We start from the raw sequence: 15,155 nt of genomic DNA on the forward strand, positions 1-15,155 counted from the left end.
GCCCCTCTGTGGCTCCTCTCTCGTGGGCGTGGGTGGAGGTAAGTCCCAACACTCCTCTCTCATGCCTCCTCTCAGCCCCCTGCTTCTTGGAGGACACTAACCTGGCAAAGGTCCATTGCTCTGTGCTGTGGCCCTGCCTGGCTTTTATATGGTGGCCCTCACTTTTCCTCCCCAGTGTTTCCACAGAATTATTTAGATGTAGAGTTAAATCTCCCTGGGCCCAAATGCTTAGCCATGCTCTGCCTCCAACACCTCACCGAAGTTGGGGCTCTCTCCTCCTCCCACTCTTCCTGTCCTCCTTGAGTGCCTTTGTGGGCAGGATCCCCATGGACCCCCGTGAGTCTGTCCATGGGCTGATGTTCTCCTGTTGCCTCTCTGATAGAGGAACTGGGCCAGTGGCTTCCCTACTTGGGCTGGACACCTGTCAAGCGTCTCTTCCCTGAGGATCACACTGGCTATGACCACCAGGTGTAAATCAGCCAATTTCAGAGATTTCTTCCATTTGCAGATAACAAGGAAGCCTGTTACTACAAGCGTTTTTATCAAGGGCTCTCTCCCAATTCCTGCTTCTAAATGGAAGACATTGCAGACTGAAGAAGGTGCCAGAATGAACTAGGGGAGCTGGACTGCTGGATATTTGGAGGCTTTCCTTCCTTAATGGCCTCCTTGTGGGTCATCCCTATCCATTCCTCCAGCTCTCCTCTGGGCTAACGCTTTCTTTTCTTTTTTTAATTTCTTGTCCTTTATTCTTATTACTTAACTCCCATCAAGAGCTTATTCCAAACAGAACTATACCAGGCAGTCCCAACTGTACCTAAGCTCCTCTGTGTGTGTACTGTCACAGGTCCATAGTTCCACGGCTGCTGCTGCCTTCTGCTGTCCTCCTGCGGGTGTGACTCTCAGGTAAGAATCAGCCATGTCCCTTGGCTACTGAAAGTTTCTGGGTGGTTCCAGGTTACCCATTACTCCCTCTTCCCAGTGGCTCTCTGAAGCTACAAAGCTTAGGCAGGAGAGATGAGGTACAGAGTCCGGAAAGGTGGCAGCACTGTGACCTTTCACACAGGGGCTGTAGGCAGAGACTCACTTCTATTCTTAGCCACTGAAGGAGCTGCACACTCTCTTTGACGAATGCCTTTGTTTCTCCATGGTGTTTATTTTTAAATATTCCCTCTGCCACACACGAGTATTTCAAAAGAGGAAAATAAGGTCTAGAAAGTAGTGCTCATCTCTAGGACCCTTTCAGTAAATGGAGAGAACTAAGTAGTTGGGATTAAATAAGGTCTATGCCTTTTGCATGCAATAGCTACTCAATAAATATGTGCCAATTTGATTTTCCCAGCCTAAATGCTTTGAGTGGAGCTCCATCAGGCATGAAGTCAGCCTTGTTCTTGGGGGAATCCCATTTGAGGGTCAGGTGGGGAGCTGCCTGGTGCCAGGACCGGGAGGCAGCTGATCCATGGGTGGATTTGCCTTGCAGCTGACATCATGAGTAGTGATTCTGAAATGGAAGTGTTTGGCGTTGCCGCTCCTTTCCTCCGGAAGTCAGAAAAGGAGAGGATCGAGGCTCAGAACCAACCTTTTGATGCCAAAACCTACTGCTTTGTGGTTGATTCAAAGTACGAATATGCCAAAGGCAAAATTAAGAGTACCCAAGACGGGAAGGTCACTGTGGAAACTGATGACCACCGGGTAAGACTTGTACACTCCCTTTGTGGGCAACTGGCCTTCTGTTCCTCATGTTACCTTGTATATGCCCCCATCCTACCTCCAGCCACTTCCAGATGAGGCTCTGGGATGCCTCATAGGAAATGGATTTAGACTTCATGGGTGTCCTCAGAGAAAGCAAGGCATTACTGGCCTCAGGTTGCAGAGTGGGAAAAGAGTCCCACTTGTGGCAGATCAAAGCAATTAGCTTTCAGGTGCTTTTATCAATGTTCACATGCTCTGGGCCACAGAGGATCAGCTTCATGTGACTCAATGGTGTGGAGTTGGGAGTCCAATACTAGGAAGACGCTTTTAGAATATTCTTCTGTGGTAGTCTAGGTTTCTCTCTAATTCTAGCAATGGCCATCTAACAGAGGACATATGGAAAATACATAAGGGATGCCAGTGGATCATAAGCTCAATATGAACTAGCTGCTTGCCTGGATCAGAAATGCGATGATCATTGTGGCTCACTATAATCTGTTCCAAGCCACTGTGGGAATGAATGCTGGGAGAAATTCTGGATTTGGACTTTCTATTTTCTCTAATCTTGAACACAAGAATCTGCAAATGTTCCAAGAAAAGTCAAAGAGTAAGAGACAGATAGAAGAGGAGTGAGGGAGGGAGAAGAAAGGAGGGAAAGAGGAAAAATAAAACCCGAGAGACAAGTAAAGGCAATGACATCATTGAGTTGGATGAAGGAAAAGGGCATTGAAACTTGTCATCTAGTGCTACCGGGCATTGAAGCCCCCAAAGGTAGCTGTCTACATATTTTAGATAAAGAAGCTAAGAATGGGCTTATAAAACGGTGCATGAGGAGCTAGATTTCATGAAGGGTAATCTAGGACCGTCTGAGAAGCCTTGTGCAAGGAGGATGGATGGTCCTGAATGATGTGGATGAATTCCTGCTTGGAGGCAGGGAAAAGGCAGGCTTCCACTCACATTGTCTGGAGACAGGAGCAGGAAAACTGGCCATTTTCAGAAGGGGTCACATAAAGAAAGGAGGTGGGGGCAGGATGAGGAGAGGAAGATGGCTCCCCCCAAGGATGCCTGAGGCTCTGCCCCGCTGAAGCCTGAGGGCCTTGGGGAAGAGGTTTTGCTTTTTGAGAGGAGTGCACGGAGACACTGCATCTGCCTTGTGGTCCCCTCCCCTGGCTCATAATCCTCTGTTTGCAGAAGGGCCCAGAGGGGTAAAGTGGGGCTGCAGGACTTTTATGAGCATGTGCAGGGAGGGTGGTAAAGGGGGCAAGGTGTGGGGTCAGGGGGCTGGACAGCTGCCTTCAGAGTACTCCAAATCTTGGCTAACTCAGAGGCCACTGACCTGGGGATCCAATGCCACCTCCCTCTCTGTCTTCTCTCCCTGCCTCAGGACTGCCCTGTGGACATGCCATTTTCTCTGAGTAGGGAGGAAAACTCCCCTCAGTTGCTGGAGCTAGGTTTTGGCATAGTGAGCACTGCAGAGCTGAACGGTTCCTATTGGCTCCCCCTCCTGCCCTCAGTCCCCACATCCTGCACAGAGATCCTCTAGTCTCATTTCTGTCATTGTTCCCTCACTCCAGGCCCATCAAAGCAGAAAAGGGAAAAAGTCTTCAAGTAACCGAAACAAAGCATATTCTACCATCAGCATCATAGCCGCCTAGTAGCCTCGTCTTCCTTTGCTGTCACTCGGGTGTTCCCCAATGTTCCCCTGCTGTCGCTGTGCCAGTCTTTATAGGAGATGGACACCTGCAGCAGCAATGCACAAACAATAGTTAAGCACCAGAACTCTTCCTCTTTCAGACCCTGGTGGTGAAACCGGAGGATGTGTATGCAATGAACCCCCCCAAGTTTGACAAGATTGAGGACATGGCTATGCTCACTCACCTGAATGAGCCTGCAGTGCTGTACAACCTTAAGGACCGCTACACATCCTGGATGATCTATGTCAGTGGTGATGGGCATCATGGCTTTCCTGGGACATTTGACATGAGGGGAAGAGGGAACGGGAGGTGGAGACATTTGTGTGGGTGACAAGTCTTGAAAGATGTGTGTTTGACCTGCTGTTGAGGGAAAATGGAAAAAAAAAAAGATGAGAAAGCAAGAGATGAAGGGGGTAGGAAGAAGAGGGGTTGTTGGCAGGAAAGTGGGGAGGAAGACAGAGAGCTGGCAGAGCAGGAGAGATGAGGCCAGGGTGGGATTGGCATTGTCACTTTCTGCATGAGGTCCAGCCACCCTCCTCCCTGAGACTCAATTGCCTCATCTATAAGTAGAAGCCATGTCTCCTCTCCGTTATGAGTTTTTCAGAAAGAAACACAAATAACAACAAAGGCAAAAGTTTTTAATATACATATACATGGATACATATGTATATGGTTTCCCCCACAGACCTACTCGGGCCTCTTCTGTGTCACCGTCAACCCCTACAAGCGGCTGCCGGTGTACAACCCAGAGGTGGTGAATGGCTACCGGGGCAAAAAGCGCCAGGAGGCCCCTCCCCACATCTTCTCCATCTCGGACAACGCCTATCAGTTCATGCTGACTGGTGAGCACCCGAGGAAGGGGCAGGAGGGCGAAGCCTGCACTGGACAGGCTCAGGGCAGCTGTCCCTGAGTCCTGGACCCGCCCCTTCTGGTGTCCAGCACAAGGAAGAGAGGGGGAGGAGCGCAAAGAGGCCAGACCATTTAGGGCTTTGCAGGCCAGGACAAGTTTATAAGAACTGGTTAATGTAAGGGAAGAAACACACAAAGGAAATACAGAGAGATAGGTGAGGCTGCTCACAGCAACACAGGTTTATTCCAGACAAACCTGCGGAGAGGGGTCCTGGCAGAAGTTGACACCTGTCTTCCACTTAAAGCCCCAGGAAGTTATAGGGGAGGGAAGGGGTGGGGAAAATTTTGCAGTTTGGCCACTGCTAGGGGATACCAGTGGAGCAACAATGAGAGGTAAACAGGGCATATGACAGAATAACAGGGGGCCAGGTGTCCAGGTTGTCAGGGAAGGGTTCTTGTGGTCATCACCATCATTCTTTATGCCGGCCACTGTACCACGTCAAACCCGATGTTTCTCAAGATTTCAGTTCCAGGGCACAATTCTCATCATAGGATATTATTGTCTGGGGTTTAGATCAGGCTGACTGTTGTTCTGGGTCACAGTAAACACAGGGTGACAGTTGTTCTAAGGTGGAGGATATGTTTCAAAATGGCATTGCCTAAATCAAGTTCTCCCTAACTTAAACCACATGAAACTGACATTGCACAATTTAATGGACTGCTTGAGAGATAGATGGAATTAGGGAGCTTTTTTTTTTTATATTGCCATCAACTCTGATTTATTTTTCTTTTGGCAGATCGTGAAAACCAGTCCATTCTGATCACGTAAGTATTCAAGGAATAGACTGGTTTCATAGCTGTGGCCAAAGGTGTTACTTGCTTTATTCTGTTCATTTAAAAGTTTTGGAGAAAGTCTACAGTGAACAGATAGGTTTGGGATGGGCACAAAAGCATGCATAAGACCCCAGAAAATGGGAATTACCTATCTTTGAGTCAACTAAGCAAGTGACTAGGAGGCCTCCTGCCTGGGGCTCTGTCTCTTTAAGTGGTCTCTCAAGTTTGTTTGATAGTTGTATATCAGATGTGGTTCAGGCTGTCCAGATGGGTGATATCTATATGATATTTATACGTTTAACAGGACTTATTTCTTCTTCTTTTTTCTCCTTTCTCTTGTCTTTCGATCGCTCTGAATAGCGGAGAATCCGGGGCAGGAAAGACTGTGAACACCAAACGGGTCATCCAGTACTTTGCAACAATTGCAGCTACTGGAGACCTCGCCAAGAAGAAGGACTCCAAAATGAAAGTATGGAGGGGAGAAAGGCTTGTTCAGCTTGTACTTCTAACCTCTGTCTTAACCTCAGAATTAGGAGGCTAAGTGTCATCACATTTCCCTTGGCAAGGAAAGGAGGGCAGGCTAGGATGTAAAATCTCAAAGGATAAGTGATCATCTTAGACAACACAGTATGTAGATCTTACAGGACCAGATCCTGTGGTTTCTTCAGAAATAAGGCTCCAAGCCTTAACTAAGAAAGATGAAACTGGGGGCATCTCAGGATGCCTGTCTTTAAGGGTAGAATCAGATACCAACCAAAAAGAGCAATAGTCCATATCTGCCTTTGAACTCAAATGTGTAGCCACATTATGAAATGAATACAGACAATCTAAATGAACTGGAGAATCAAGTGTTCAAGTAATGTCCTAAAGGGAGACCCAGCTAGTGTCAAATACGAGGGGATGGGAAAAGTGTTTTGAGAAGGGCATGCTGTTGATTTGGTTGGTCCTCAAATTGGAAAGTCAGGGAGGGAGGGACAAGCCTCACCAGAGCTGCCAGGCAGGAGAAACAGAACTGGTGAGAAGTTTTCATTGTCATGTTTGTGGTTTAAAAATAAATCTTCCTTCCTCCCTTGATCTCTTCATCAGGGCACTCTGGAAGATCAAATCATCAGTGCCAACCCGCTGCTGGAGGCCTTTGGGAACGCCAAGACTGTGAGGAATGACAACTCCTCCCGCTTTGTAAGCCTGAGTTGGTTGCAATTGAATCTTATTTGTAGATTACAAGACAGGAAAGATGCCTGTCCCAGGGAGTTTAGAGACCAGTGGAGAGCAACAGCGAGAGGATGTGACAAATAAGACACTTTCCCATGAACTTCAATAAACAGGGCATGTGACAGAATAACTGAGGACCAGGTGTTCTTCAGATGGGGTTGGTAGGTAAAGCCTCTCTAAGGGGCAGTTATTTGGCACATGAACCAAGATCTGCAGGATGAAAAGGAGCCAGGCTTAAAAGTCATCAGGAGGAGGAAGGATGAAGGGAAGAGAAGCACACAATCCCTGAGGTGGGGAAGGGCCTGGGGAAGGGACCTAATGAGAGTCTGTGAGGTAAGGGGGCAAGTTGCATGAGACAGGCAAGAGGGTAGAAGTGACCTGGTCATGGAGGAGGACACAGGCCACAAGAAGTTATCTGGAGTCTACTCCTAGTACAACAGGAAGCTCCTAAAGGATCCTGTAAGCAAGGATGTAATATGGTTTGATGCACATGCTGAAAAAATTAGTCTAGTTGCTTTGTTGTCTAAATATGTGCAAGGGATGGGGGAGCAAAGACCATGAGGAACAGGAGCAACAGAGCCACACCATTACTAGAAAGAGAAGAAGGGAGAAGCGGGGGAAGGTTCAAACTACAGGGGGAAGGCTCCCATTCACACTGCCCTGGAAACCAGGTGGAGTCACTAGAGCCATGGTAGGATCAGGTCTCTCTTTCCCCCTCTGCAGGGAAAATTCATTCGAATCCATTTTGGTACCACTGGAAAGCTGGCCTCGGCAGACATTGAAACTTGTAAGTAGATACACTGGGATCAGATGAGGTCTCAGCTATTGGGGAGCACTTTGGAAGCCAGGGCTTTGTTTGTGTTCCAGATCTGCTGGAAAAATCAAGAGTCACCTTTCAGCTGAAGGCTGAGAGAAGCTACCATATCTTCTACCAGATTCTTTCCAATAAGAAGCCTGAGCTCATAGGTAAGAGAGTTACTGGCCGCCTTGGTCTTCCATGCACCAGAGGTTGTGAATCACTGCACCACGGGGAGTTGTAATCTGTCCATAGGTGGCAATGAAGGACATTTGTCCAATGAAGGACATTTATTTTGGGCCCATCATGTGGCTGTTTGGGCAGTGACATGCCAATGTGAAAAGCATAATCAGAGAATCAGTAACAAGATGAAATCACTATTGGATTCAGCCTTGGCTTATCAAAACCTTCTAAATAACTAAGCATTTAATTGTCCTTGAGCGCCCCCTTGTGTTCTGGCACAGAAACCAACCTCTCATCAAATGTGAGGCCCAGGAAGCAGCCTGTGTGGAGAATCACTCTGCTCCTTGTTCTGTACCTAACAGAGGCATCCGTGCACACTGTCTTCTCTGTTCTCTGGTTGTGTCTGCTCAACCTCTGGTCAGCAGATTTTCAACAAATTTTTTAAAAGGCTATGATTATACCAAACAACCTGTGCTTCCCACAGGCAGGGTAGCCTCCTGTCCTGACCCTCACTCAGCCAGTTTTCCTATTAGCTTTCCTTAACCTACATTGACATGCATCCATCATATTTGAAGTAAGAAAATTTAAATATTCTCTCTAAGGGTTTTTTTGGGTTTTTTTTCAATGCTGGTGATAGAAACCCAGGGCCTCAAACATGGTAGGCAAGTGCTCTACCACTGAACTGCATTCCGAGAGTTCTTAATCTATGTAGCATTGAAAGACTGCAAAGTCTCCCCTGGACTATGTTTTTAGTCATAGCCTTAATATTGTGAAGCTGTCTAGAGGTTACTAACTCTACATTTAATTTGGCTCCAGCAGTTAAAGTCCTAGGCCAGGATGCAAGAGCTCAAACCCACAAGGTGATATTTTCTTGCATCTCCTCAAACTACTTGTCATTTCAGAGCTGCTTCTCATTACGACCAACCCTTATGACTACCCATTCATCAGCCAGGGTGAAATCCTGGTGGACAGTATCGATGATGCTGAGGAGTTGTTGGCTACAGATGTAAGTGGGAGAGATGGAAAACGTGGTGAATTCCTCCTCCATCACTGGGGCAATGGACTAACAAGCTGTTCTTTCCATGCCAGAGTGCCATTGACATCCTGGGCTTCACCCCGGAAGAGAAATCTGGACTCTACAAGCTGACAGGGGCTGTGTTGCACTATGGCAACATGAAATTCAAGCAGAAGCAGCGAGAGGAGCAAGCGGAGCCAGACGGCACAGAAGGTACAAAATCCCCACAGCAAACCATAGGCCAGAACTGGTAGGTTGTTCACCATTTGATGTTTCTCTTGAAACCAGTTAATACTGTTTCTACCTAGAGGGGTACAAGACCCTTTTCTGGGCCTCAGATGCCTATAAGCACCATCACCTCCCACTCTAGCAGAATCCCTAGACAAGTCCTGTTTCAGATGCAATGAGAAGTAACCAGGGCTTTCTGGAACCTAAATCTGCCTCTTCAGAAAATCCCCATCATATTCTCTGAGTGACTTCCCCACATAAGCAGCTTAATGTTATGGAAATGTAAGACATATCAAGATGAGCTCAGCCAAGCTTTGAACCACTGCATGATTTTCAGAGTCTCTTCTACCTTGCTGAACATCAGCTTTCTTTCGTTAACAGTGGCTGACAAAACAGCCTACTTGATGGGCCTGAACTCCTCGGATCTCCTGAAAGCTTTGTGCTTCCCCAGAGTGAAAGTTGGGAATGAGTATGTTACCAAAGGTCAAACTGTGGATCAGGTAAGGTACTAGCTCAAGGCCAGAAAGGGACCAAAGTTCCTTATGGTCACTGTCTTCCTACTTATTAGCTGATCTTCCCCACCCCTCACAGGTCCATCATGCTGTGAATGCCCTTTCCAAATCAGTTTATGAGAAGTTGTTCTTATGGATGGTCACTCGCATCAACCAGCAACTGGACACCAAGCTCCCGAGACAACACTTCATTGGGGTTTTGGACATTGCAGGCTTTGAAATCTTTGAGGTTTGTATAATTTATACTCTTCCTTTTATACATGTTTGTATGGGGAACTTGTTTTTCATAATCGTAAAGGGAAGATGTCAAAGTGTTTATTTTGTAGAAAAGCTAGATAGAGTGAATCAGATTTAAAAAAAAAAAAAGGACCATCTTGGGAGGGTTTGTATCATTTTGAGAGGCAAAGACTTCTGTAAAGTGGAATTTTAAAGGACATCGCCAAATAGTTTAACACAAACAAACAAAAAATGCTATCAGTGACTTAGGGAAAGCCAGAAAGACAAAGATACAATTTGAGAGTAGTAAGTCAATCATGTAATATTTTTGTATAATTGTTCTACTGAGTCCATGAGAAAAGCATACAGATCATCAAAGTGTGTATTTAGTCTCTAGACAGCACTAGACATGCAGGAGAAAAAGAAAAAGCCGAGCTTGTGGTTGTAGTTGAGGGAAAGCGTAAGTCAATAAGGTGCAGAGAAGAGTTAGTACAAAACAAAGTGCACAAGAGATGCTCAGACTACGGGAACTCAGGAGAAGGAGAAACAGTTTCTAGTTGGATGTTTGGAGGTCAGACTCCATGGAGGAGAGGTGGTCAAAGCCTGGAAGAATGTGACTGGCTCTGAAAGGATGAATGAACAGGGGAGGCCCAAGGCAGTAGGCAGGAATGCTAGTGGGTTTGGAAAGTAGACTAATTTTTCAAATGAATGTTATATTTTGGTATCAGTATAATAGCCTGGAGCAGCTGTGCATCAACTTCACCAACGAGAAACTGCAACAGTTTTTCAACCACCACATGTTCGTGCTGGAGCAGGAGGAATACAAGAAGGAAGGTATCGAGTGGACCTTCATTGACTTTGGGATGGACCTGGCTGCCTGCATTGAGCTCATTGAGAAGGTAACCTCCTCTGTCTACTCGGTTCCTTCTGCCCATGTACTCTGCTTTTCACATTTACCCAGATGCCTTTTTGCCTTGTCTTAAATCTAGCCACTGGGCATCTTCTCCATCCTGGAAGAGGAGTGCATGTTCCCCAAGGCAACAGACGCCTCCTTCAAGAACAAGCTGTATGACCAGCACCTGGGCAAGTCCAGCAACTTCCAGAAGCCCAAGGTGGTCAAAGGCAGGGCTGAGGCCCACTTCTCACTGATCCATTACGCAGGCACTGTGGACTACAGTGTCTCAGGCTGGCTGGAGAAGAACAAAGACCCCCTGAACGAGACTGTGGTGGGGCTGTACCAGAAGTCCTCCAACAGGCTCCTGGCACACCTCTATGCCACCTTCGCTACTGCGGATGGTAAGAAACTCCAGAAACAGGGAGGGTCTTGTCCTCACATGATCTCCTTCCCTTTGTTCCACAGGACCCAGTAGACTTTGTAGATCCAACAGCACCTGCCCTCTTGTTTCTTTCAGCTGACAGTGGGAAGAAGAAAGTTGCAAAGAAAAAGGGTTCTTCCTTCCAAACTGTCTCTGCACTTTTCAGGGTATGAAAAATACAGGTTTATTTGCTTCTGGTTCACTTAAGTAATATCAAAATGAGAAATATAGAGAGATTCTCTACCCTAAGTTTATTTTAGAATAGTAATATTGTCTGAAACTAATCACTGAGGTCGAGGGATAATATGATCATACACACATGAGGTGGAACAAATGTGGAGCCAAAATTTCTTTCCTTTTCTTTTTGAAGGACAATTTTTATTATTTTTATGTGGGGCTAAAATTTCATTGTCAATTGTACTACATTTGGCTGAGTTGGCTGGCCAGGGAGGAGAGTTCCCAGCACCAACTCTCCAATTCACCTTTAGGCAACAGTAATAGCAGCCCATACTGTGGCAGGAGCAGAACACAGGTCCAAAGTTGATTTCAGAAACCATTTTATACTCTGGCTCACTGGGAGGTAAAAGACTGACAGGTTGAGTTCCCCTTATCTAAAATACTTGGGACCAGAAGTGTTTCAGATTTTAGACATTGGTATATTTCTTATACACAGGAGATTTCTTGGGGATGGGACCCAAGTCTAAATGTAGAATTCATATATGTTCCATATATGTCTTATACATATCATCTGAAGATGTCTTTATGTAATATTTGTAGTGCACCTGCATTTTCCTTATGACCCATCACATGAGGTCAGGTGTGGAATTTTCCTCTTGTGGTGTCATGTCAGCACTCATAAAGTTTTAGACTTTGAAGAATTTTGGATTTCAGACTCTCAGGCTAGGAATGTTTAACCTGTGAATCAGTTATTTTCCTATACCTCTAGACATAGGACCATTAAAGGAGAGGGTTCATTTTACTGTTCTTTGGAATTCATGATAAATTTATATACCTAACTTATTTTTCATCATAACATATCTGTGTCTTTGTAAAAGCCATCAGTGGGCTGTTAAATTGATCTTTCCTTTTAGGAAAACCTGAACAAGCTGATGTCAAATTTAAGAACTACTCACCCTCACTTTGTGCGCTGTATAATTCCCAACGAAACCAAGACACCAGGTGAGGCACCTGATGGCTCTCTAGAAGGTGCTCAGTTTGCGAGAAATTCTGTGTGAAGCTGACGTGTCTTGCTTCTGCTCTCAGGGGCTATGGAACACAGCCTGGTCCTGCACCAGCTGCGGTGTAATGGTGTGCTGGAAGGCATCCGTATCTGCAGGAAAGGATTCCCAAATAGGATTCTCTATGGGGATTTTAAGCAAAGGTATGCAATAAAAATATTGTATATGCTTCTTAATGAGATATACAAAGACTAGAATTTTAGAGAAATATTGGCATGAAAAAAAAGCATTTCAAAAGAACAGTTGTAGGCTTTCATATAAAATAAATAACCTGCCACTCAGTCAAGACAAACTACACTTGTTTCTTCCATGTTTTTCTCTGGGACTGATCTGATATACAGAATGGCAAAAAAAAAAAAAAAAAAAAAAAAAAAAAAAAAAAAAACAGGGCCTAAAGGTCCCAAGGTCTAGATTCAGGCTAGTTAGCAGTGAGACTATGGTCCAGTTTGGTTTTCTTTTCTTTTCTTTCATTTTTTTTTTTTTAACTCTTGTGAACTTGGTCTTCTGGCCTTTAGGAAGAGAGGCCTAGAGTTGCTGGTCTCCAGGGTTTTCGTCTTTGTCAACAGCTTATAATTAATTCTGTGTCTACAATGGCAGATATCGAGTGCTGAATGCCAGTGCAATCCCAGAGGGCCAATTCATCGACAGCAAGAAAGCTTGCGAAAAACTCTTGGCCTCCATTGATATTGACCACACACAGTACAAATTTGGACATACCAAGGTAATGCCTCAATTCTGACAGATGCTGGCCTATTTGTCTTGTTAACGTCTCCAGACAACTGACTAATGTCACACTTCTCCCCTCTAAGGTATTTTTCAAGGCAGGCTTACTGGGAACCCTGGAAGAGATGCGGGATGACCGCCTGGCCAAACTGATCACCAGGACACAAGCTGTGTGCAGAGGATTTCTCATGCGTGTGGAGTTCCAGAAGATGGTGCAGAGGAGGTAGAGCAGGGTCTTTGTTCAAATGTGCACTCTCTGGGGAGAGAGGGAGGCTCCCTTAGGAATGAACAATGTCGTGTTTTTTAGGGAGTCCATCTTCTGCATCCAGTACAACATTCGCTCCTTCATGAATGTCAAGCACTGGCCCTGGATGAAACTCTTCTTCAAGATCAAGCCCCTCCTCAAGAGTGCGGAGACTGAGAAGGAGATGGCCACCATGAAGGAAGAGTTTCAGAAAACCAAGGATGAACTGGCCAAGTCAGAGGCAAAAAGGAAGGAGCTAGAAGAAAAACTGGTGACTCTGGTACAAGAGAAGAATGACCTGCAGCTCCAAGTACAAGCTGTATGTGTTTTAGAAATCTTTTCTTTTTTTCTTTTTTTTTAAAAAAATATCCTTCTAGATTTGTTTATGTATTTAGGAAAACTGGATTATTTGTGGGATTTTTTAAAAATTTTGTGTTGGGATGCTCTATAAAGGATTTCATATAGAACAAAAACACTGGAACATCACAAACCTTATCTCATTCAAGGAAATTGTGATTTTTTTGTTTTTTAAAGGAAAGTGAAAACTTGTTGGATGCTGAGGAAAGATGCGACCAGCTGATCAAAGCCAAATTCCAGCTTGAGGCCAAGATCAAAGAGGTGACCGAGAGAGCTGAGGATGAGGAAGAGATCAACGCTGAGTTGACCGCCAAGAAGAGGAAACTGGAAGATGAATGCTCAGAACTGAAGAAAGACATTGATGACCTTGAGCTGACACTGGCCAAGGTTGAAAAGGAGAAGCATGCCACAGAGAACAAGGTACTGTCCTGGTGGGTCTTTCTTGTTTGATGCAGTCATTGCAAACTAGACTTTATTTCTTCTTTTAATTGCTTGTGGCTTCTTCTTAGGTTAAAAACCTTACTGAGGAACTGGCAGGGTTAGATGAAACAATTGCAAAGTTAACCAGAGAGAAGAAGGCCCTGCAAGAGGCCCACCAGCAGACCCTGGATGACCTGCAGGCAGAGGAAGACAAAGTCAATTCTTTGAGCAAAATCAAGAGCAAACTGGAACAGCAAGTGGATGATGTAAGTAAACAGTGTTCATCAAGACTCCTTCAGGGCTGAAAGAGCACCCAGGGGTCCTCTTGCAAAGCCTTTGTTCCTAAAAGGAAATGGTGCCTTTTTTTAGCTGGAAAGTTCTCTAGAGCAAGAAAAGAAGCTCCGAGTAGACTTGGAGAGGAACAAAAGGAAGCTGGAGGGAGACCTGAAGCTTGCCCAGGAGTCTATATTAGATCTGGAGAATGATAAGCAACAGTTGGATGAAAGGCTCAAGAAGTAGGTCCTAAAACTACTGCTCTCAATTTTATTCATTACTGGGGATTCTGTTTTCATACAGTGTACACTTCCCTCCCCAGGAAAGATTTTGAATATAGTCAACTACAAAGCAAAGTGGAAGATGAACAGACTCTGGGCCTCCAGTTCCAGAAAAAAATCAAAGAGTTACAGGTAGGAGGCCTTTGGATTTCTCTTTCATGTGTGGTGTCACTCACTCAGTGTGCTGGGGCTGTGTGCTCTAAGCCATTTAGAACAAATGGGCAGGACAATGGGGCTGCCTTTCTCAGTTTCCTTTCCTGTCTGCTGACTCCGCAGGGATGCACAGTGATTCCCATAACTTGCAATAAATTCACAATTATTTGGGCCAACATTCAGTTGAGTAGAAAATATCCTGGGTTGGTCACTGCAGGGGTAATGACCATGCTGGTAAGGAAAAAGCCATTGAAAGAAAACTTATCAATATTCCTATTTCTTGGGGAAAATCCATAAACAGATTTGTCTGATAGGAATGGAAGCTAACCTGTTCTTTTATTTTTATTAACATGCATTACTTAATATGTACACATTGACTTCAATGTGATATTTCAATGCATGCATAAGGCATGCATTGATCAGATTCAGCCTGCCTTTATACAACCTCCAATCCTTTTCAACCTCTAGTAATCACTATTCCACATTTTTTTAAGAGAGAGTGAGAGAGGAGAGAGAGAGAGAGAGAGAATTTTTAATATTTATTTTTTAGTTCTCGGTGGACACAACATCTTTGTTGGTATGTGGTGCTGAGGATCGAACCCGGGCCGCACGCATGCCAGGCGAGCGCGCTACCGCTTGAGCCACATCCCCAGCCCCTCCATTTTTTTTAACCTCCACATATGAGAACACGTGATACTTGTTTTTCTGTGCCTGTCTTATTTCACCAAACATGTTGTCTTCCAGTTCTATCTTATTAACTGCAAATGATAGGATTTCATTCTTTGTGTGTCTGAACAAAATCCCATTGTGTATATGTACCACCTTTTCTTTATTCATTCATCCGTGGATGGGCACTTAGGTTGATTTCATATCTTAGCTGCTGTGAACTGTGGCACTGTGAGTTAGTTACTCTGGAGGAGTG

At 45.1% G+C, this 15,155-nt stretch overlaps 1 protein-coding gene across 1 annotated transcript in view; it reads left to right on the top strand.

Moving 5' to 3' along the window:
* The window catches only part of LOC113183942 (myosin-3), a 26,443-nt gene continuing 11,288 nt past the window's right edge, over positions 1 to 15,155 (top strand). Inside the window, exons 1-26 of the mRNA XM_026390460.2 lie at positions 1 to 38; positions 845 to 903; positions 1,478 to 1,689; positions 3,484 to 3,627; positions 4,069 to 4,225; positions 5,030 to 5,057; positions 5,427 to 5,535; positions 6,153 to 6,245; positions 7,002 to 7,065; positions 7,146 to 7,244; positions 8,160 to 8,263; positions 8,347 to 8,485; positions 8,882 to 9,000; positions 9,092 to 9,241; positions 9,957 to 10,127; positions 10,218 to 10,524; positions 10,641 to 10,711; positions 11,636 to 11,723; positions 11,808 to 11,925; positions 12,380 to 12,503; positions 12,592 to 12,728; positions 12,813 to 13,068; positions 13,284 to 13,526; positions 13,616 to 13,792; positions 13,896 to 14,041; positions 14,122 to 14,212. Of these exons, the coding sequence (XP_026246245.1) occupies positions 1,486 to 1,689; positions 3,484 to 3,627; positions 4,069 to 4,225; positions 5,030 to 5,057; positions 5,427 to 5,535; positions 6,153 to 6,245; positions 7,002 to 7,065; positions 7,146 to 7,244; positions 8,160 to 8,263; positions 8,347 to 8,485; positions 8,882 to 9,000; positions 9,092 to 9,241; positions 9,957 to 10,127; positions 10,218 to 10,524; positions 10,641 to 10,711; positions 11,636 to 11,723; positions 11,808 to 11,925; positions 12,380 to 12,503; positions 12,592 to 12,728; positions 12,813 to 13,068; positions 13,284 to 13,526; positions 13,616 to 13,792; positions 13,896 to 14,041; positions 14,122 to 14,212 (3,339 nt within the window). The 5' untranslated portion in view covers positions 1 to 38; positions 845 to 903; positions 1,478 to 1,485. The remainder of the gene's footprint in view (positions 39 to 844; positions 904 to 1,477; positions 1,690 to 3,483; positions 3,628 to 4,068; positions 4,226 to 5,029; positions 5,058 to 5,426; positions 5,536 to 6,152; positions 6,246 to 7,001; positions 7,066 to 7,145; positions 7,245 to 8,159; positions 8,264 to 8,346; positions 8,486 to 8,881; positions 9,001 to 9,091; positions 9,242 to 9,956; positions 10,128 to 10,217; positions 10,525 to 10,640; positions 10,712 to 11,635; positions 11,724 to 11,807; positions 11,926 to 12,379; positions 12,504 to 12,591; positions 12,729 to 12,812; positions 13,069 to 13,283; positions 13,527 to 13,615; positions 13,793 to 13,895; positions 14,042 to 14,121; positions 14,213 to 15,155) is intronic.

The sequence above is a fragment of the Urocitellus parryii genome, chromosome 7 (genome assembly GCF_045843805.1).
Source record: "Urocitellus parryii isolate mUroPar1 chromosome 7, mUroPar1.hap1, whole genome shotgun sequence".
In the NCBI taxonomy this organism is placed as follows: Eukaryota; Metazoa; Chordata; class Mammalia; order Rodentia; family Sciuridae; genus Urocitellus; species Urocitellus parryii.